The sequence below is a fragment of the Alligator mississippiensis genome, chromosome 3 (assembly GCF_030867095.1).
Source record: "Alligator mississippiensis isolate rAllMis1 chromosome 3, rAllMis1, whole genome shotgun sequence".
Classification (NCBI taxonomy): Eukaryota; Metazoa; Chordata; order Crocodylia; family Alligatoridae; genus Alligator; species Alligator mississippiensis.
This window is the reverse complement of record NC_081826.1, coordinates 291,389,384-291,410,701: the sequence shown is the minus strand read 5'-3', so window position 1 is coordinate 291,410,701 and position 21,318 is coordinate 291,389,384. Positions and strand designations below refer to the sequence as shown.

The 21,318-nt window shown below is 45.3% G+C and overlaps 1 protein-coding gene across 1 annotated transcript in view; it reads right to left on the bottom strand.

Moving 5' to 3' along the window:
- Positions 1-21,318, bottom strand: part of LOXHD1 (lipoxygenase homology PLAT domains 1) — a 218,785-nt gene that overhangs the window by 17,121 nt on the left and 180,346 nt on the right. The window contains exons 36-37 of the mRNA XM_019496142.2: positions 21,105-21,282; positions 14,144-14,329 (exon numbers count right to left, since the gene is read on the bottom strand). Of these exons, the coding sequence (XP_019351687.2) occupies positions 14,144-14,329; positions 21,105-21,282 (364 nt within the window). The remainder of the gene's footprint in view (positions 1-14,143; positions 14,330-21,104; positions 21,283-21,318) is intronic.

The window sequence follows — 21,318 nt, the reverse complement described above, 5'->3', positions numbered from 1 at the left end:
ATTTTGCTTGATTTGGGGCACCACTCCAAGAAAAATGTGGGCTCATTATGAAGAATCCTGAGGAGAGCCATTAAAGAGTTAGAGGCCTGGAAAACATGACATACAAGGAAATCCTTGGGACTATTTAGTCCAGAGAAGAGGAGATGACTGTGGAGGGAGTTAATAACAGCCTTCAAATACAGAAAGAGTGGCATAAAGAAGCTGGTGACAGACTGTTCTCTGTGGCTGCAGGGGATGACAAGTAATGCACTTAAAAAGCAAGAAGGGACATTTAGGATGGTTATCAGGAGGAATTTTCTAACTGTGAAGGTGGGGAAGCACTGGAACAGATGACCTAGGGAGGCTGTGGACTCTCCACCCTTGGAAGCTTTTAAATGCAGATTAGACAAATACTCAAATGAGGTGGTTTAGACAGAAATGACCCTATCTTGGCAAGGGATTGAGCTTCGACCTCCTGAAGTGTCTTCCAGCCCTATTTTTGCATGTTGCTACTCACTCCTGCTCCATGCAGCCATGATTAGACTGGCTCTGGACCCATAAGCCTGAGAACAAAGCTTGGCTGCTTCTTGGGAGTGTATCAAACAGCAGCTACATGACATATTTTCAGCATTTGAGGTGCAAGAGACATAGTGCTCCCTAGGACAGTTGGAGGCAGCTTAGCCAGGCCCTAACTGGAGATCTCAGCACAGAAATAAGGCCTAGACTCCCCCCAGCACAGAGCTAATCTCTGCAGGCCATCACCCAGACAGAGCAAAGGTGGGTAGGCTAAAGCAAGGTGAAAAATTTTGGCAAAGCAGTGCTGGGAACTGCCCCAGCCCACGTGGTACATACTGATAGGGCTGGTTTCACTAGGACAAGACTACATTTTCATACTTCATCTCAAGAAAATGTTCATGTCAGGGTCAGGTATTTGTTTTAATACATTACTAGGTCCATATAGTTCTTCATGCCACAAACTATTTACATCAAGTGTTTGATGTGGAGGTGGATAAGGCTATTTGACATGAAGAGGATAAGCCAGCTCTTGCCTAGAGACCATGAAAAGGCTACTTTGAAGGACAACCTTTATTTGTTAGTAACACGGAGTGATCCGTCAGGCAAGTCCTTGGACCATGTAGAAGTTGAGGTAGAAGAAGAGAGCAGAGGAGCTACAAAATGCAGGTCTTCCGAGCCAACTATGCAATAGTTGTGACCTCTTGGGTATAGGATGTTTGAAGGGCAAGCTGTTTTTTAATGCTGAAAAGCCAAACATAACAAATGAGGAAATGTTCTGCGTCTTTCACCGTGGGTAGATGATGGAGGCTGGACTGGTCACTGTTTGAATACAGGCAGCCCCAGCTCAGATAGCATACTCCTCTGCCCTGGGGGAAAGCGGACCAGTTCTGCACTCGTGCCATTTTAACTCGGCATGGCAAGTGCCTAAAACCTGCTTCTCTCAGTTCAAAGAGCTCCCTTGTGTGCAGAACCTCAGAGTGAAATTGCAGCCTCCTCTCTCTTTTACTAGTGAGCGGCAAAGGGAACACCCTCCCTTGTTTCCTAGGCTTTCTGACGTATCCTTGGGAGAGATCTTCTCATAAAAGTCATTCAAGCCAGATCTTACAACCAAGTTGTGCTGATCAGCTAAAGAGCACATAGGCAGGTGGTGGCAAATAATGTTGCTAGTCACAAAGCTCTGTGTTTGTCTCAATAGTGCTCTTCCTCACCGCAGAAGATAGCTCACTTATTAAGAAGAGGCATAGTTTTCGGGCTGTTTGCAAAGATTGCCAAAAGGGACACACGTTGGCTCACTGCATTTCTGTGATGTGGAGAGAGGTCTACCAGGAACTGGACCGGGGTAGGAATGGAGCAGAACCCATACCAACTATGCTACAAGAGGCCAAGGATTTTACAGTGAAAGTTTTCATAGGAAAAATCCCAATTCACCAGGGCAAAAATTTCCATAGACACATGCCAGTTTTAATGCAACTTTCTTTCAGATAGGATGCTCAAGTGCAGGATGAAATTTGTGGCCACAGAGACTGGGATTTCTCCCATCTTAGAATAACTAATACCCCAGGGACCAGGGCTGGACTGTGGGGGCCCAGCTGTATGTTCTTGCTCTGCCTGACTCATACAGGGACGTATGAACAAAGGATAGGAAGGGAACTCCTGGGTCACTGAGTGAAGTTCCCTGCAGGTCACCACATCAGATAATCCCTTTCACAAACTTGTCAAGTCCTATCCTATAAGTAGCTGGGTTTTGTTGTCCCTGCCAGTTTTATTGCAAAGCATAAGAACAGAAGAAGTGCCAAACAGGCGGAGAGCAGCGATCCATCTATCCCGGTATTCTGTCGCTGACAGTGGAAGAAACGGATCCTACAGAGGGAGAGCACTGAACTGGATATATAGAGAGTGATCTATCCCCTATTCAATACCCTCCCTGGCATCCACCATTATTGCTTTAGAGACGCCAGAGGAAACGTCTCCAACCATTGTGTTCAACAGTTTAATAGTTCAATAGATCTATCATCCATGAATTCAGCCATCCCTTTTCAAACCTGGCTATGCTATGTGCCTCCACCACCTCCTGTGGCAATGAATTCCACAAGTTAACTATGCTCTTTGATGGCTAGAGACAACTTTTAATTTCTAGTAGGGCTGACAAACGATTCAAAAAATTAATCGCAATTAATTGTGGGATTTTAAAAAATAGTCGCAATTAATTGCAATTTTATTGCACAGTTAAACAATAGTCAGCACCCCACCACGCAACAGCCTGCAACCTGTGTGCCCTGTGGCTCCTCCCCACCACCAGCAACAGTGCACAGCCCCAGCCCCAACCCCCGCCTGCTCCACGTCTGCTCCGGACTTGCCCTGGCCAGAGCGGGCCAGCTGGAACCCATGCAAACAGCCTCGACCCTGGCTTGCCCCACACCTGCTCCAGACTCACCTGCCCACGCTGAGCGGAGGCAGTGGCCAGGCAGAAGCTCCTGCTCAGCGTGGAGGAAAAGCAGCTCCTCCTCATTGCTGCTGGGCCCTTCTTGCTGCAGCTGCCCGGGGCCCACGCCCGGGCTGCCCTGCGGCTCCTCTTCACTGCCATTGCTGGCTGGCTGGGAGGCCCGGAGGCGGCAGTGATGGCAGTGGAGAGGAGCTGCAAGGTAGCCAAGGCACAGGGTTGGGGCAACTGCAGGAAGAAAGGCCTGGCAGTGATGAGGAAGAGGAGCCACTTTTCCCCCATGCCAAGTAGCAACTTCTGCCCGGCTGCTGCCACTGCTCAGCGTGGGCGGGTGAGTCTGGAGCAGGCGCGGGGCAAGCCAGGGTCCCGGCTGTAGGCACAGGTTCTGGCAGGTCCAAGCTGGTCCACTCCGCTGGTCAAAATGATGTGCACAGTTAAAAAAATTAATGTGTTAATTTGTTTTTGTGTTAATTACATAAATTAACTGGGATTAAATGACAGCCCTAATTTCTAGCCCTGGAGTCTCCCACGTCCTAAGTGGATTCCAAAGCCACCAGGTGACTGGCCGTCTCCGAAGCTCAGTCCCACAAAGTTCAATTTTTCTCATTTTCATTTTTTTTTCCTTCTCCTTTTATGAAGAGGCTTAAATCACAGCAACAAACAGAAACCTGAAAGCAGTAGTAACGCTAACAATATTTTGCATGTCTATAGAACAGATCTGAACCAAGTCCTTCTCTCAAGTGACTGCCCCTATAACTGATGGGGCCTAACTCCTTTTGTCCATGATACTTAACTCTAACCTTGCATTTTCTTGATTTGTTTTCTCTTAAAAACACCTACACTGGAAATGAAACACTTTGAGGGGAGCAAAATGTTTCCTTTGACCTAGATTGAATTTTTCTTTTCATTTCAGGGAGAAAAGCAAAAGATTTGTCATTTCACTTCATTCCAGACTGAATGGGGAAAAAATCAATTACTCGGCCTGAATTCTGGCATTTTTCTTGGGTTTCCCTGACTGCACGTGGCTAGGTGCAGATCTGCAAGTGAGGGGCTTTGTTTGCACAGTCACATTTCTGTCTCGATGCACTTTGAACACATCGGGCCAGATTCATCCCTGCTGTAATTCCACTAGCTTGAAAAGGGGCCGCACCAAAATATATGTAGCCTTTTACGAGCAAAATCCTCAGCCCAGCCTGCACAGTGGGCTGGGCTCTGCAGACATATCTGAAGGGGACCTTTGGCACCTGTGAGCTTTAATGTGCATTAGCCTATTTTAATGCGCATTACAGCATCACATAAAAACATGCTTTTTACTTAATGCACATTAAAATAGGCTAATGCACATTAAGCGTCGCTTTAAAAGCCTGCTCTTTAGTTAATGTGCATTAAACTAGGCTAATGAGCATTTTTCTAGTACCTCACAATAGAGGTACTTTTACACGGGCTCTGGGGGTGGGGAGGGCGGCACCTTCATTAGAGCAGCTTTGAGAGCTGCTCTAATTAAAGCCTGCAAAGTCTCATGTATCAGCATCCCTGCGCTTCAAAATAGTGGTGGGGGCACTTGAACTAAAACTCATTCGGCGAGCATTAGTTCAAGCACCCCCCGCCATCGTTTTGAAGCACGAGGATGCTGGTACACAAGACACGGGAGGCTGGTGGTAATTACCACGCTCCAGCAGACTCGATTAATCAAGTCTGCTCCGACATGCTGTAATTACAGTGCACTGGACCAGCCTCTGTGCTTGTGTACAGGCATTTCTGCCCTCTGCCGGCACATCTGATAGCCCTTACCCTGAGCCCTTGATTGTACAGGAGTTCGTGTCTAATGGTGGCATAGCAATCTGAAATGACTCCGTGTCGGTCAGTAGGCATAATTATTGACTGAATCATGCATGCTCAAGGAGTTGGGACTAGCACTGTAGTCCTTGACTTCCAAAACTACAGGGCTCGGCCATGAAAGCAGGAAGATTGCAGTTGGTAGTATGTCAGTTGTCTTGTTGGTGGGTGAACTGCTAGAGGGCAATACCCCATGAGCCTTCTTAGGATTGAGTAAATCACTGATATTTTGGTTTCCAGATGAACTGGAAATTCAAAAATTAATCACTTAGGACTGAACTGAAAATAAACATTGAGCCTGTGATAATGACTCTCTAGCCTGGTGGTTCAGACCCTCATGTGGGAGGAAAGACACTTTGACTCTTCCTGGGTGGAAGAAGACCCATAGGCATGACAAGGAGCATCCCCAGAACATATCGTATCATGCTGCTGAGGGTATCTGCTTGGGAGACGTGGGTTCAAGCCACCCTGGGCAAAGAGGGGAATTGATCCCATGCCTCCCAAGCCCTGGGCTCTTTGATAAGAGGAGAACAAGGACACTACATTCTCCTCTGGCAGTCTGGTGACTGGCTTTTTGAGGGGCTTTTTCGCCTGCTGAAACTTTTGGCTGGATTCTCCTTAAATCTGAGGACGACCGAATCTGCATGTTTCAGGGAACATTTGACAGAAAAGAAAAATGCCCAGCTTTCCAGCTTCTGCAAGCAGTGCGCCCACTAAGAGGAAGTACTGCTCCATGTGGTGTGCAGTCTGTTTGGGGACATCACTGCAGCAGAAGGTCACACAGGCCGGAGCTGGCTTGCTCTTTTTTCCATTTTATTTTTTAATGCGTTGAGCAAAAAAAATAACATTTGTAATCACTGGTACTGGACAAGAGGGGGATTAAAACTGTTGGGCTTCAGCTGCTTGTTTCGGTGGTCAGTAAAGAATTATATTGCCCACCACTTCCCAACCCAGTGCGCAGTACTGTGTAACGGGCTGGGTACATTATGGTTATTTTCTAGCTAGAGTTGTCCTTTGAAACATCAGGTAACAGCCACTACCCGAGATATAGCTGTCAGTGGGGTAACCCTAAAACCACCGCACACAATTGTGCATGCTGTGCTGCTGTACTACTCCTGCTCATCTCCTGCTTAGTCCTAACCCTTCTGCTCTACTCTGCGGTGCATCATCCTCTCTCCTAGGGGTGTCCAAATGATCCGGCCCTGTGAGCTGGGTCTGGATCCACTTCTGGTGACAGGGCAAGTCACAGTGACATTAGGGTAAGTGGCAACGGTGCAGGGGTTAATGCACTTGTACTCCCTCCACTGACACCTGTCCCCAGTGGGGCTTCACACCCAGAAATTCACTGGCAGACCCACCCTTGACTTGTCCCATCCTGACTTCCTGGCCCCTCAAGGAGCTCCACCGGACAGGTAAAATGGCTGTTCAGTTCAGATCCAGCTCACAAGCCATATCTTGTGACACCCTGGATCTACATAATGGGACTTTCAGTCTACACAGCCCATACAAATACAATATAGTGACAGGAAATGCAGAAGGAATGGGCAAGACCACCAGGGTGGAGGTATGACAGCAACAACGACAAAACATCATCTAGCTTTTTTATGGTATTTGCCAGCAGGAGATTGCAGAGCACTTTAGACCATAGTTTCTCAGCCTGTGGTACGCGTACCCCCAGACACAGGCAGGGGGTATGCGGGTACCCCAACACTCTCTCGCCCTCTTTTCCTCTCTCTCTCTCGCCCTCTTTTCCTCTCTCTCTCTCGCCCTCTTTTCCTCTTTCTCTCTTGCCCTCTTTTCCTTTCAAAACTATGGCAAAAAATTTGGTGTAATTAAAAAAATTAAATTCCCCAGTAATAATTTGGCGCGCTGCATTTTGCGTGGCACTGGATTCAGCCATCCTAGTTTTGGCCAACATCACCTCTAGCCCAGGTACATACTTGAGATGTGCACCCCCGGCGCAAAAGGTGGCAACCCTACCCACACCAGATCAGGCATCTGTCATATCACGGCCTCATATACACAGCCCTTCTTCCAACATATTCCAACATTAGTCTGTAAACATAAAATCCCCTGGAAAACTGAGTGTTGGGGTACTTACTAAAATTTTCAGAAGCTGGGAGGTACTTGCTACTTAAAAGGTTGAGAAACACTGCTTTAGACAGTTCAGTATCATTAGCCCCATTTTACAGATTGGGCAACTAAGTGTGGGGAGGTGAAGTGACTCATTCAAGCAGGCCAGTAGGTCTCATCAGGTCCAGTCACAGGGCTTCTCACTGAGGTGGATGGGTAATCCAATGTGTCTAATAAGTTTTGACAAACGCTGAGCTTAATGCTTGTGTTGCTTTTAGAAATAGGATTTCCTCCACCCCCCTTCGCCCCTTCCACCATCTGTGCAAGCTGATCACCACAGGTTTTGACTCAGGTCAAAGAGAATGGGCACTCAGACAAAAATCTTGCCACTAGAAGACTTGTTTGTAAAGCCACTGCATGGCTCAGGGTGAATACGTAGCAGTTGCTTTGAGGATGCTAAAGATATTCTTGTGATTGAAGAGTATTTCATGTTTTATTGAGGCACACGATGCAAAAGCACTTAGTCTGGGTGCGAAGTAATTTGTAGCTGAGTATGGCAAATGAAGCTCACAGTAAAGATAAGCTTTTAAAGAACAGGTAACTTTACAGCTAACTGGATGGCCCAGGGAGCTCTGTAATGGTGTGGTGGGGCCTGAGCAAAGCATTTTGATTTAAAAGAAGCTACAGCAAGCAGAAATGAGTAACTCTCCCATACTCTTCTTGTGACTTCAGTCCTATCTGGGGGACTGGACAGATAGAAGGAAGATGGAAAGTAAGCCAGAAGTTTTACATGCTATGTGAACAACCACAAAAAAAAAGAGCAAGGGGTGCTCCGATGGACTGTTCTGGAGTCAGATCCCAGAATAAATCCTTCCTATGGCTGTAGGAAGCAATTCCTTCATTTTCTTTTAATAACTGCTTTATTATTGTCTCACCAGACTGGAGCTGGGTTGGTGCCAAGATACTGCAAACACAGGCCTTTGGAAATACTAGATGTAGCAAGTGCAACTTCTGGGCAGGCTAAGACCTGCCATGGGTTGACCATGGCTGATGGCCATTACAGATGGCTCCTTGAAGAAAAGGGCACAATGATATTCTGCAGTTCTGTCTATCTCAAGGAAGGGGAGTGGGGAGACATCGTCCAGTCACAACATGCAGGGTAATTAAAACAGAAGTTCAGACCAGGCGCTAAGTACTTGCAATGGTGGGAAGTGAGGGTGGTGAAGGGTGGGGGCTGAGTGACCTAATGACACTCTTCTATCCTTTACTTCTTTGGTACTATATAGAAGAACCTGGTTTCTTCCTGGATATCTTTGAAAAATGGGCATTAAGAAAATCCAGCATTTGAAATTGTCAGCTCTAAAATGATTATACAGATCCTCCCTATGTAAGAAGGAGGCTGGAAACAGAGGTAAGTAAAACAAGTAATTCTCCTATGGGAAAATAATCTCAGACACGAGGGTGTTCTGTTCTCTGAAATCCTGGGAACCACAGAGCTGGAAAACATTCAAACTTGATTCTTTCATATTGGTAACTAATCCCCAAACTATGAAGGGATTTGAAACCTGTATTTAAACTAGAATTTGTATGAACTCCTTGCTATTGATCCAATGCTTTTGTTTGTGTAAATGCAGAATCAAATGAATCAGGATCTGTCGAAATATAAGAGTCTTCAAATACATGAAAAGGTGCGGCTATAAAGGGGATGGTGCTAGACTAACCTCTGTGGACTCATTAGACAAGACAAGAAGTAGCTGTTTTAAATGTAAGAAGGGTAATTAAGGCTGGATATTAAGAAGAACTTTCTAATGATGGGGGGACAGATTACCTAGTTAACTATATGAGACCAGAACAGATTATGTAGAGAGGTTGCGGAAAGTTTTTAACAGCCGGTTAGAGAAACACTTGGATGGCATGGTTGAGACAGGGATGACCCTGCCATGAACAAGGGGTTGAACTAGATGACCTAGCAAGAGAGGTGATGTCCTGATACTACTTTGGGGAGGTGGACCAGGGGGAAACTCACTCACAAATCCAAGACAGATTTGGTCACACAACAGTGTCTCACAGGATCATGATCCACAGACATGAAGCTGTGCTTAACCTGACTTTCAACAACACACATTCATTGTTAAAGACTTTTCTTTCAGTGACTCCTAAATATTTAAAGCAGAGGTTCTAGCTGGCAACTCATTAGGAAGTATAGTAGCTAGGCAATCTCAAAACCTCCTGAATTCATGTGCATGCAAAATTAATCCCTAACCAAATTTGCTGACACCCTGAATGGAATTAGAGGAGGGCTACATTTGGACCCTATTTTTAAAGGACGGATAGAAAGAAGACAGCTGGCAATTTATTTTTATGGGGAAAACAAGTTCCAAAACATTTTAGGGCCAAAAAAAAAATGAGGGAGAGAGAGAGAGAAAGTCTAGAAACTTCAGGAAGTCTCATTATTCAGAGTTAAATAGAATTTGACAATCCGTCCTATAGGAGCTGCTGCCCCTGTCACTCTGCGGTGACAAGTTTCATTCCACTTACATTTCTCTTCTACACAAAAAAGGCTCCAGCAGAAAAAATGGAACAACGACGACAACAGCTCCAATAAGACTAGGGGCAAATTCTCTCCTGGCATGACTCTGCTGATGGCAGCTGACAATTTAACCCTTACTAGGCATCATTTGCTCATGGGACTACAGTCCAAACCTCGGTGCCAGAGAGCAACTACTGCTTTCCATTGACATGCTAGGGGATTTAGGACAAGTCACTTAACTGATGCGTAGCTCAGTTTCTCCGGCACAACATTTAATTCGTTTTGATTTAGAAAGATGCACTTAATATCTCAGACTACAACACCCCGAATTTAGAATGGCAGCATTTGTACTAGGCTTGCACTCTCATCACAATTGCAGAACTCATCAAGTTGTACGTCCCCCTTCACCTGCTCCAGCAAAACTGTGCAAACAGGTTGGCTTCAGTCTTTGGATTTTAGGGATTTATGGATGTAAAGTGACAACACAAAGTCTACTTGGGGCCCAGTGCTGTGTTTCCTACTCCTCTTTAACGGTGCTTTACCTTTCAGCCAGTCCTATTTAAATCAGTGGGGTTTCTCAGGGAGTTAGCTGTGCTAGTAATCAAAGCAAGGGAGGCTGCCAGTGTCGTGCCCTCAGATAGAAAAGATCTCGTGGAATTAGATTGTAATTTAGAATTTGAGCCTAAAAATGGAAAGAGAGAGACAGGCTGGTTGATTTACTGCTGGATCAGACCCTAGCAGAATAAGACATCTAAAGGCTGACCATTACATTCACGAGCCTGCCTACCTACAGGCGACTCTACAAGTTTCTCATGCATTTGGAGCAGTGGTGCTCAATCTTTTGGGCTAGATAGACAGGGCCCAGGCTGTCCATGGACCAGATCCAGCTGGTGTCCCAATCCAGTATGGAGTGGTCACAGCAGGACCCCATCCAGCTGGTATCCCAGTTCCAGCCTGGCCCTGCACGGGGTGGCCCAGCTCCAACCTGGCCCACAGGGGAGAAGGAGCATGGCCCAACCTCGTCCAATCTGGGAGGAGGAGTGTGGCCTGGCTTCATTCAGCTGCCAGAGGGAGGAGGCATGACCCAGCCCCAACCCGCTGTGTGGGGCTCAGGGGTTGGGAATAGGGCAATGGAGAAGGGTGGCTATATTTATTGCCACTAATCCCCTGCTGCCAAGTTTCCCAGTCCATGGGCAACCCTGCAGACTGGATAGTTATGGCTCTACAGACCACATTTGGCCCATGGGCTGGAGGTTGAGCACCCTGATTTATAGCATGCTGATGCCAAGACCATTGCACCCAACATTTAAAAGTTTTTAAAAGAAGGCAGTCCAAATGCAATGCTTGAGTAATAGGACAATACCACACTCTAGTACAATGGTGGCAAAATGAGAATTTGTGTATTAATGGCAGTAAAAGGGGGTGTTTAGTAGGCACTGAGAACAAAAAAATATGAAAGATTCCCTAAGAGATGAACAGGAGTGGCATAAATACATGTAAACTCATCTAAAAAGAAAAGTCCTCCAAGCATGTGATAACCCCACCACACCCTCCCTGCCCCCAGGATAAAACCCAAACTGGATATATACTGGTATCTTGACTACTTTGTATATAAAAGACATGCCTGAGCAGACATAAAAAGCTAGTCAGTGTGGGATACCAATAGTAATAAATACTCTACCCCCAAAACTAACTGCCATGGCTCATTACTACAGGGTTGTGATAGGATATTCCTTTTACAATGCAACGCAATGAAGGCAACCTATGCTAGGGCTTAAGCCACAATTCTGTTTCTTACAAGAAAGTAAACCAGGTTAATTTATACTGGACAAATCTGAGTTATATTTTGCCCTAGGCTTAGTCCTAGAGTCTCTAGTTCTGGAAAAACTCCTAATAAATATAGGGTATTTTTTAAAGGAGACACACATATATTAGGGGAATATGGAGAAAAAGGAAGGTGAGATTTCAGTGCATGCAATATGAATAAGTACTGACAACGTGACTCGGACAGATCCGTTCCATTCTGGTAGCACGGTTGATCACTAGGGGAGCGGGAAGTTCTCTTAAGGAGGTAGTTCAATTGTTAACCTCTGTCAAAGCCAGGCGGCAAGTCCATGTGAATCAGTCTCCGCTCCAAAAACATTGTGGAGCTGGACTGTTCTCAGCGGTGGCAGATAACAGAAGAAGGAGAAATGGGCTCAAGTTGCAGCAAGGGAGGTTTAGATTAGGTATTAGGAAAAGCTCTCTCACTAGGAGGGTAGTAAAGCACTGGAACAGGTTACCCGAAAAGGTGATGCAATCTCCATCCATGCGGGTTTTCAAAACCCAGCCAGACAAAGCCTTGGCTGGGATGATGTAGTTGGGGCTGGTCCTGCTTTGAGCAGGGGTTGGACTAGATGTGACCTCCTGAGGTCCTTTCCAACCTTCATTGTCTATGATTCTACGATTGTAGTGAGACTGGTTGCACACTTTTTGCACAGCCAAAGCCCCATGAGGTATTCTTATAGCACATCTCATTTTCACCTAAATGAGACTTTAGGCTTCTAAATCCCCAATTTACAGACACCGATTTCCTGTCCAAATGACCTAATGAGTAAGCAGAGGTTTAACAGACAGGATCCATATCCTGGGTGGCAGAAGCGGTGGTAGGGGCTTGCCCAGCTCTTCTCAGCTGAGCTGGAAGTGCAACAGCTGTTAATGCACCCTCTGTTAATGCCTGAGCTGGGGTCTTTGTTGCCTGCTCCGTATGATGCTACTGCCAGCGAGTGCCAAAAACTGTGAGGACACAGTTATGCTTGCAATGGCCTGGGTACACAAACATGGAGGCCACAGAGCATGAACATTCATCTGTCCTATACTTCACTCTTCTGCTTCACCACAAGTCTAAGTACACAGAGGTTATTTGGAGGCTGGCAGGAAACAAGTTTTCAGTTTGAAACTTAGTCCCACGGGATCATAGTACATTCAGTTTGTGTGCTTCCCCTCCACCTCCACCCTCCCGCCTTTGTCTCTATTTTGTCTTTAAGAGAAGTAAAACAAGCTGATTCTGAGCATGCAGCCATACTACTATCCAAAAACATCACTGCATCTTGTGTAGATGGACCCGAGGGTGCTTTAAATTAGCTGGCTGAGGTCCTGATAAGTAAATAGGTACTGCAATACTGGGTTTTACATGGCTACAAAATCTACTTAGGACTCAGTGAGTACTCAGGGGGCTAGACCAGGCCGCTGCGGCTACACTGCAATCTGCATCCGCCTCTCTATGCCTACATGAGCTGTAACCATGCCTTTGGATTATGCTATAGACACACTTTTCACATTTGGTTCATCCATTCGTTGCCAACAAAAAAACCAGTTGCTAATGCTACATCACCTTTTTCAAATGAACAACTTAGATAGTAGGCACAATACAAGTTCTAATAGTACAACTGTAACTGCAGTTACAACTACAGTTGTAGCTACAATGGCCAGGGAAATGTATTGTTTGAATTTGCTACCGTGCAATGTGGTATCTGAGTAATCTCTCCAAAGAATATAAACAGTGCAGAGCGCTGAACTATGTAACTCCTGTATGGTTTTGAAGAGAAGAGCACCACAATCTCTTTTGCAGAGCACACAAACTCTACATATAATATAGCCATTATAATAGAGAGAGACAGATATGTACCTGTTTTTACCTTCTAAATGTCAGCACATTGGCTGCTTATACATGTGCTCGGGAGGGGGATGGCGTTTTAATTAGAGTGGTTCCTGGACAGCCACTCTAATTAAAACATCTCACCATCACATCTATTAAGTCCCCATGCATTTTAAAATGGCTGTGGGATGCTTTATCTAAAGCTCATTTAAAAAGGTTTAGACAAAGTGCTCTTGAGGCCATTTTAACATATATGGGGCGTAATACACATGACGGAGAGGCAGCACTGGAGCACTCTAATTAAAACGGGAACAAGCATGTGTATAGATCAAACTATATGTATGTAGATCAAACCATTATATGAAACTATGTTACTTTGTTGACTCTCAGAATCAGTTTGGTAGAGTTAAATTACTAGAGCAGGGGTGGGCAAAATGTGGCCCACGGGCCGGATGCGGCCCACCAAGCCATTCTATCCGGCCTGCGGGGCCTCTCAAAATTTTAGAAAATTAATATTAATCTGCTCTGGGCTGCCTGTCATGCGGCCCTCGACGACTTGCCAAAACTCAGTAGGCGACCCTCTGTCCAAAATAATTGCCCGCCCCTATACTAGAGTATGGTATTGTCCTACAATTAAAGAATTATATTTGCAGAGTCATTTTGCTAGAAGGATAGAGGCTAAGGCCCCAGATCCCATTCCACTTATTGGATGATTAAGTGGACCTCAGTGTAATTCTGCTCTACCCTGCTTAAATCTCTGAGAAACCACCAACCTCTTAGATGTCTAATAAGTAGAGCATGAGCTGACCCTGGGTGCCTGACACTTTGCAGAGTACAAGGACTGTTATTGGGGTTATGGCTTTTTGTAGTGCAACGCGCTCCAACTTAAATTGTGAATGTGTTGCATTCGATACTGTACAAACCTATAGTAACAGACAGTTCCTTTTCTTCAGACTCTGTCTATTTAGACACGATAGACAAAGGATGAAACAAAAGTTTAGACAGATGAAAAGATCTGACTGAGGTCACACAATCAGACAATGACAGAGCTGGGAACAGGTCTCCCACATCCCTGCCAAATACACTAGATTGCGCACATCCCCCTTTATCCAGCCACTGGCGTTGGTCTTACCTTTGTTGTCATGCCAGACTCGCACCTTACAGAGCTCTCCCAGGCTCAGCATGTCATTAAACTCAAAGATATCCATCTGGTTCCTTTCAAACTTGTTAGACTTATTAGATTCCTTCAGTGGAAGGGTCCCAGTGTCCCCATTCTCTCCAAAGATAATCAAGTAGATATTGGCATCTGTACCAGCTCCTAGAAAGAGGCAGCAAGACATAATTCAGTAAGTGCCCATGTGTCTCATAGTGTGGACAAAAGATTGCTAAACTAGCCAAAATGGATATCGCAAGGGCAGGCAAAAAGGGGCTGGAATTCTTGCAATAACATGTAGGTCCCTCAAGGCAGAGCAGCTGGATCATAAGCGTCTTGCACAACTCTGCTGGATCAGCAAAGAGAGTGGCCACAACAGGTAATGTGAATCCTTTTAACTTGCCCCCACAAATATCACAGAAATGGCCAGCCCTTCTCCTCGAGCTATCATCATAATAATGATGATCTCCTCTTATGCAAACCTTTTCATCCATAGATCTCAGAGCAGTGCACAAATATCAGTGTTACCCAGTCCCCATTTTGCAGCTGGAGAAGTTGAAGTATCTTGAGCAAGGTCATACAGCAATCCAGTAGCAAAGCAGAGAGCAGGATCTGGAGCTCCCATGTCCTAGTGCAGTGCTTCATCCCATAGTTTTGGAAACCATCACTTCTCAACCAGAAGTAAGAAGCTGGTTTTATCAGCCAGTGTCCCCAGCCTGAGATTCTGCTGTGCATGTTTTAACTTAGGAAGCATCCTGTGGTCTCCCAAAGCATGAGTATCGTGAGAGCAACACTGGATTTCAACTCATGCAAGCAGGAAGACCTACCTTTGAATAAGAGGGACCACTGGCAGCCACATGAGCCCAGAGACTCATGACAGAAGGAGGGTGAAGCCTAGAGTAAGTGGTTTGCAAAGCAGTTTGTTTAAAAATATGACACCAAAAGATGTGGTCAAGGAGTTAGTGTGTGCAGGACAGTTCTGTCCTGGGCTTGTCATGTGGCAGGGAGCCTTTGCACAAGGTTGCCCTGGCCCCCATCCATATTGCCATCTCCCTCTCTGGATCTGTGGTGACCCCACAAATTGATCCTCAAAGCATTGCACTAGCACTCCCAGAGCTAACCCTGCCCCATGGCCAGACACTTCAGCTGCTGCCCATCTTGTAATGCCTTCCCTCCTCTGCGGAGCAGGAACTTAAAGATCATGGGGAGTGTATCGCTGATCTGGCCTAATTGCTGGTCTCCTAGTGCATCTGCTTTCCATTCTCTCATTCATGGTCTAGTCCGACCTCCTGCCCCTGGCAGGCTAGAAGAAGATCACCAAACCCGGGATCATGTGATCCCAGCCAGGTGCCTGTCCAGTGTCCTCTTAAAAACCCCCAAGGACTGGACAAGCACCACCTTCCACAGCCCATTATCCATCCTATGCCTCATTAAAGTGCCCTTAGTCTCTTCTCCAGCAGCTCCATGCTCCTCATTCCCACACTGTCATTAGCATCCTCCTGTCTGTCTCCTCTTCCTTCTCTTCCATCCACAAGGTGTCTGGGCATGAGCTCGCTCTTCTAATAGAAACAGCGTGGATCAGGTGTGCAGAAGCATTTAGCACTGGCCAAATTCTTCTCCACTGAAGCCCGTGGTGAAGTGCCCACTGACTTCAGTGAGAACCGCGTTACCCCAGTAGTTGGAAATACCACTTGTTTCCTTTCCCTACCACTCCCTAGCCCCAACCCCTCGCTGTCTAACAGTCACAGGAGGAGGCATTTCTAAGAGGCCGTCTATCCAATCTGCTGCCTATTACAGAATAGGTGACCACTGGTGCACAAAGAGCTTGAAAATGGATGCTCTTTGGACAGGCATGGGCGCCTGTGGTTACAGGAGGCTGGACTCCATGAGACGCAAGTACTTGCTTGTTTTATTCACTGTAGACAATAGCTATGTGACACTGCACCAGCGCGAGGGCGCACAATTATGAAATACAAGCATTTTAACTGAGTATCATAGGAAAATCATAGGACAGGGTCATGTAGTCCAGTCCCTTTGTGCAGATGCAAACTTCGTGTCATTTTTGCCTGGCACCTTTTATAATTATCCTTAGGAACTGGGAACCCTTTTCTTCATTGTTTTATATTTTTGACAACATCAACATGCCCAGTAGCACACGATCAGATTTGCGGCTCAAAGCCAAGCCTCTGCTTCTCACAAATGAAACTGAGATCATCAGATCTAAATCTGGTTCCCAAAGAAACCCAGCTTCTGCTGCCTTAAAGCAGAAATCCTTGCTTTTGAGACCTCAAAGGTTCTCACACAACCTACTTTGAACCCATCTTGCCAGGATTTTTGTAACGCTCTGGTCCAGACACAAGGAGAAAATACCAGGGATCTGAAAGGCTGAAGAAAAAATATGCTTCACTGCAGGATGAGCATCTGAAACAATGCCAATCTAGGGATAATTTAAACCAAGAACATCTTGAAACAAAGGCAGACAGAGTAAAATCAGAAACCTGCATATGTGCAGAGGAAAGGCAAGGTCACACAACAAGGCCCATCGCCACTTGACAAATTGTCTAGTGAAAATGGGGCTAATTTTCCACTGTTCCCTGAAGGGGGGGTGGAGAATAAACTTGCAAAGGAGGCAAAGCAGCAGGAATTTGTGCCGTTCAGCCGGCAGTACCTTTTACGTCCCTCCAGCTTGCTGAGAGGAGGAACAAAGCACTTCCTTCTAAGAAGCAGGCTCCCAACTAATGCAAGGTCTTGAAAGCACGGGACCAACTGCTTGTTAGCTAAATCTGCCTGGCAGGAAGACGCTTATGAAGGCCTCACGCCATGACATTTACCTTGCCTGCAATTAGCAGGAGATGTGAAAGAAAAGAGCAGCAATTGTGGGATCAATGTGCATGTCACCTAGCTGTCTCTCGTTTGGCTCGCATGAAATACTCAGGCACATTTCCGAGCTGCTGCACATGTGATGGGCAACTGATGGACGAAATGAAGGGGTGAAGTCAGTGTGATGCTGTGCCCATTATGCCTAGGCAGGTGTAAACTAGAGCAGGCCCCTGGCTTTTTTTGAGCAATGCAACCTATCAACCAGACTTTGGGCCTAGTTTGAAGTCCACTGAGATCAATGGGAATCTTGCCTTTCATGAACCAGGCTTCCGATCAAACCTTTAATGCTGGTTACAACTAAAAGGTGAATTGTGAACCGTGGCTAAGCTTATAACACAGTCATGAATCTTGTAACAAACAGGCATCAAAAGCCGCTGAATGTATTTTGAAGATGCAGAAGGCAATATTTATTATGATCTCCAGATATTTATTGCAGCGCCATGTGCTTGATGGCTACAAATAAAATACAGCGACTTTATTGAACGTAAGATTAAAAGGAGGAGAGGACACTTGAGTGATACAAGCCTGAGCACCGGATGACTCAGCTATGTATCTGGAATGACATGGGTTTAAAATATATCCTGCATTTAAGTTAACTCACAGAACCGGGATGGCTCTCACAATGTGTCTCTCCTTTCTTCCTTGCTGATTCCCTTCCCTAGACTTCTGCACTCATTTTTTCAAGTCAATATTATATATGCCCACTCTTGCACTGTTCAACCAGACACACTTACAGGGCAAGCTACTTATCAACAAATATGAATACTTCCAGTTGTGGAGACTTGGAAAAAAGAACCCCATTAACAGCAGCTGAAACTGAGTGTATCAACAGACCAATTTTAAGAAAATCAGCATTTCTGAAAACCAAGACATCAATTTAGACACCCAAATGAGAACTTGGGCCCTCACGGTGCTCTATTTTGAACACTTTTCTGTGATTCAATCTACTCTTCACCATAAAGTCATCCACATCTTCCTAAAGACTGTTATTTTAGGCTGAGGTGGCATCCAGAGCTCGTCGGATAGGATCGGGAGTCTAAGGCTCCTAAACAGACTCTTGCAAAATTATTGCTTCCCAGTTTATGTTGGGCACTAGCTTTCTGTCTTTGTTAGGGTGCAACTCATGGTGTTGGTTTTCACTGAAAATGCCTTAATAGGGATCTGGCTACTGTACAGAACTTCTCTTTTCCTATCCACTATACTGCTTGCTGAGGTCAGAGGTGTTTCCGATACCCTCTAGGTTGGATCTTTGGAAGAATGAAGTCAGGTCATGAGCAATAGAGGATCCCTGGCTCTAACATCATCTCTCTTGTTCCACTATTGCCCAAGTCTGCTGACTCTAAGAATATAGCAGAAGGCCCATCTGTCACTGAAGCATTTTCTTAATCTTGAGCAAAATAGGAGTATTTCCAAGTAATGGGAAGAGTTAGTCAGCAAGACAGTTGGGAAGTATGTTCACTTGGGTAGCCTTAACATGACTCAAATGCACTTGGAGGTTATGGAGAAGACATGGGAAATAACCCCAGGAATAGAAATAAATGAGCCTGATTCATCTTCCACTTCTACCCGTGCAACCCCATTCACTCAAGCATGGTTACTTCTGGTTTACATAAGCCTAACAGCAGGTGGATGCATCATGCTCTATATATTCTGCCAAGCTGTTTATCACCAGAATAGAAGATCTTTTCCTGAAGAGATGCAACCTGCAGTATCCATGAAGTACAGAACAAACCCAACTGGTGGGGAGCTCACTGCACCTCTCCCAGATGTGCTACAGAAGGTGCCGCATTAATGTCAGCCTGCCCCGCGTGCTAATCACAACAAAGTCTTTGCAGTCTCAAATCTCATTTGTAATCTGTTCTCTCCTCCCGGCTGTTGCAGCCCATAATGAAATAAAATGCTTCCCCATTAATACCTGTCGCCCTTCATTCAATGTGAAGGGGAGATGTGTCTGCTACTGCTGTCATCGGCCATTCTTCTCCTGCTCCTATGGTCACGGCCCTTGTGAGCCAGGGCTGAGTTTCACACAAAGTCCAGAGTCTAATCACACCATATAAACCAGATGGACTGTCAGGCACACAAACAAGTCTCCTCTTTTTTTTTGCTTTGAATACTTTGCTACAGATTTTTATGACAGGCAGTGGGTACAGAGGCTGCAAAATGGTCAGAGGTCACTGAGGCACCTTGTCAGGGAAGATTTTTATATTAGAAATGCAAATCTCAACCTCTGGTGTAAATAGGAATGCTGGAAACAGTAACGTGGAAGAGAGACAAAGACTGAGCAATGCTCCACAGAGAGGGATAGGGATATGCCATCAGCAGAGATAAATCTGTCAGAAAACGTGTAGAAGTGGTAACATGTACCTTGCACTGACTTGGCATTAAGTGGTTGTGCAAAATGAGCATAGCCTTCTCAGAGCAGCTGGAGAAAGGCTCTCGTGGAAATAGGCAGTGATCCCAGAACATGACGTGGCAAACCCATGGCACGGGGCTTTTCAAAGCTCTGCAGCTTTTCTCTGCCATTAACTGAGCTTTCCTGAAGCCATCCCTTTACCTTTGCGATGGCTTGCCATGTCCTATATTCTTTATGTGAATGCTACATCATTCATTCTTTATACTTTATGTGAAACTCTCCAAGCAATTTCCAAAGGAAGGTGAGCTTTATCCACTCCACGTACCAAAGAAATCACCCAAACTTTGAGAAGCTAGAAGAGATGCCCAAGGTCACACAGGAAATCCATGCAGAGCAAGGAATAAAACCCACAGCCTCCAACTCTTAACCACAAGACCAGCCTTCTCCTGCAGGCAGTAGCAGGACCTGATCATAAGAGGTCCAGTGGCAATAGCAGCATGTCTAGTGATAGCTTCCAACTCATTCTTCTGAAGAAGAAAGACTTACTATACTGCCAGTAGACACATGCTGGAGATGTGATGCATTGCAATCATGGTTAACATGGTTTAACTGATACCTTTGGCAAATATATGTCCGCCTGGGTATAATTCAAACAGAATCCATTCCAGATTGCACTCTTTACAGCAGGCCTTATTAGTATACACAGGTTTATATTGCTACACTGGAAAAGCAGGGCATCTTCAAAGGTTGAAATCTAGCACAATGAGATGGTGGAGCTGGCATCTATGGACAGAGTCATGTTTGGCAGGCTTAACTGCTTTGAAAAGTTTGGTGCAATCTGAAAACAATTCCTGGAATATTTTGGTAGCTGGATTGTTGCTCTTTGCGCACTTCTCTTTCCTTTTTCTATCCCTTCCTCTTCCCTCCTCCTTTTTTTTCTTTTTCATTGTATTGCTTATTGTTAGTGACATGCTTTGGTTTTACATGTACAGTTGATATTCATGTTTTCTGATATTTGTATTGTATTAAAAAAAAAACAACCCTAATTTTTCTTTTTCAAGCAGCAACAGCTACTGTCAAATGAAGTCCTGGCACTTTAAAATTCCCCTTGCTCTGTACCAAGTTTCTTGACCTAAAGGACAAATCCCACTAAATAAAGCTGGCTCTCCTGAAGAATCAAGTTTCTAGCCTCCAGGAATTTCAAGATTTCAGGCTAATTCTGTTCTCAGACATTTTTTTTCTGTTTCTTTCACTATTCATCCAAAGCATCTGCTTCTTGCCACTGTTGGAGACAAGATACTAGACTAGATAGACCTTTTGTCTGACCTTGTAGGGCACGGGCGGGCAATTATTTTGGGCAGAGGGCTGCTTACTGAGTTTTGGCAAGCCATTGAGGGCTGCATGACAGGCAGCCAGGGGCAGAAAAATATTAACTTCCTACATTTTTTAGGGGCCCTGTGGTCTGGATAGAATGGCCTGGTGGGCTGCATCCAGCCCCCGGGCCGCATTTTTCCTGCCCCTGCTGTAGGGTAATACTAATGTTAATAAGTTCCAAAAGGGGAAAGGGAAGGGGAAAAGAAAAGCAAAGAAAAAAGGAAAAGAAAAGGAAAGCAAATGAAGGAAAGGAAAGGAAAGGAAAGGAAAGGAAAACTGATATGTTTGTAAAAGTTGCGCCTGGTTCTAGAAAAGACTGAGACAGCCACCTACCTATAACATCACTGGTTTTAACCTGAACAGTGTAGGTTGTATCCTCCATCATCTGCTCATCATCTATCACACCTGGCATCTCACACACGAGAGCTCCTTTAGGATGGTGGACCTTTGACAGCCATTCACTGTACGTAAATGTGGTCACTTCTTGATTAGTCAGGTTCTTCATGAGGATCTGGGGAAGAGTCAAACAAACAAAAGGATTTCAGTC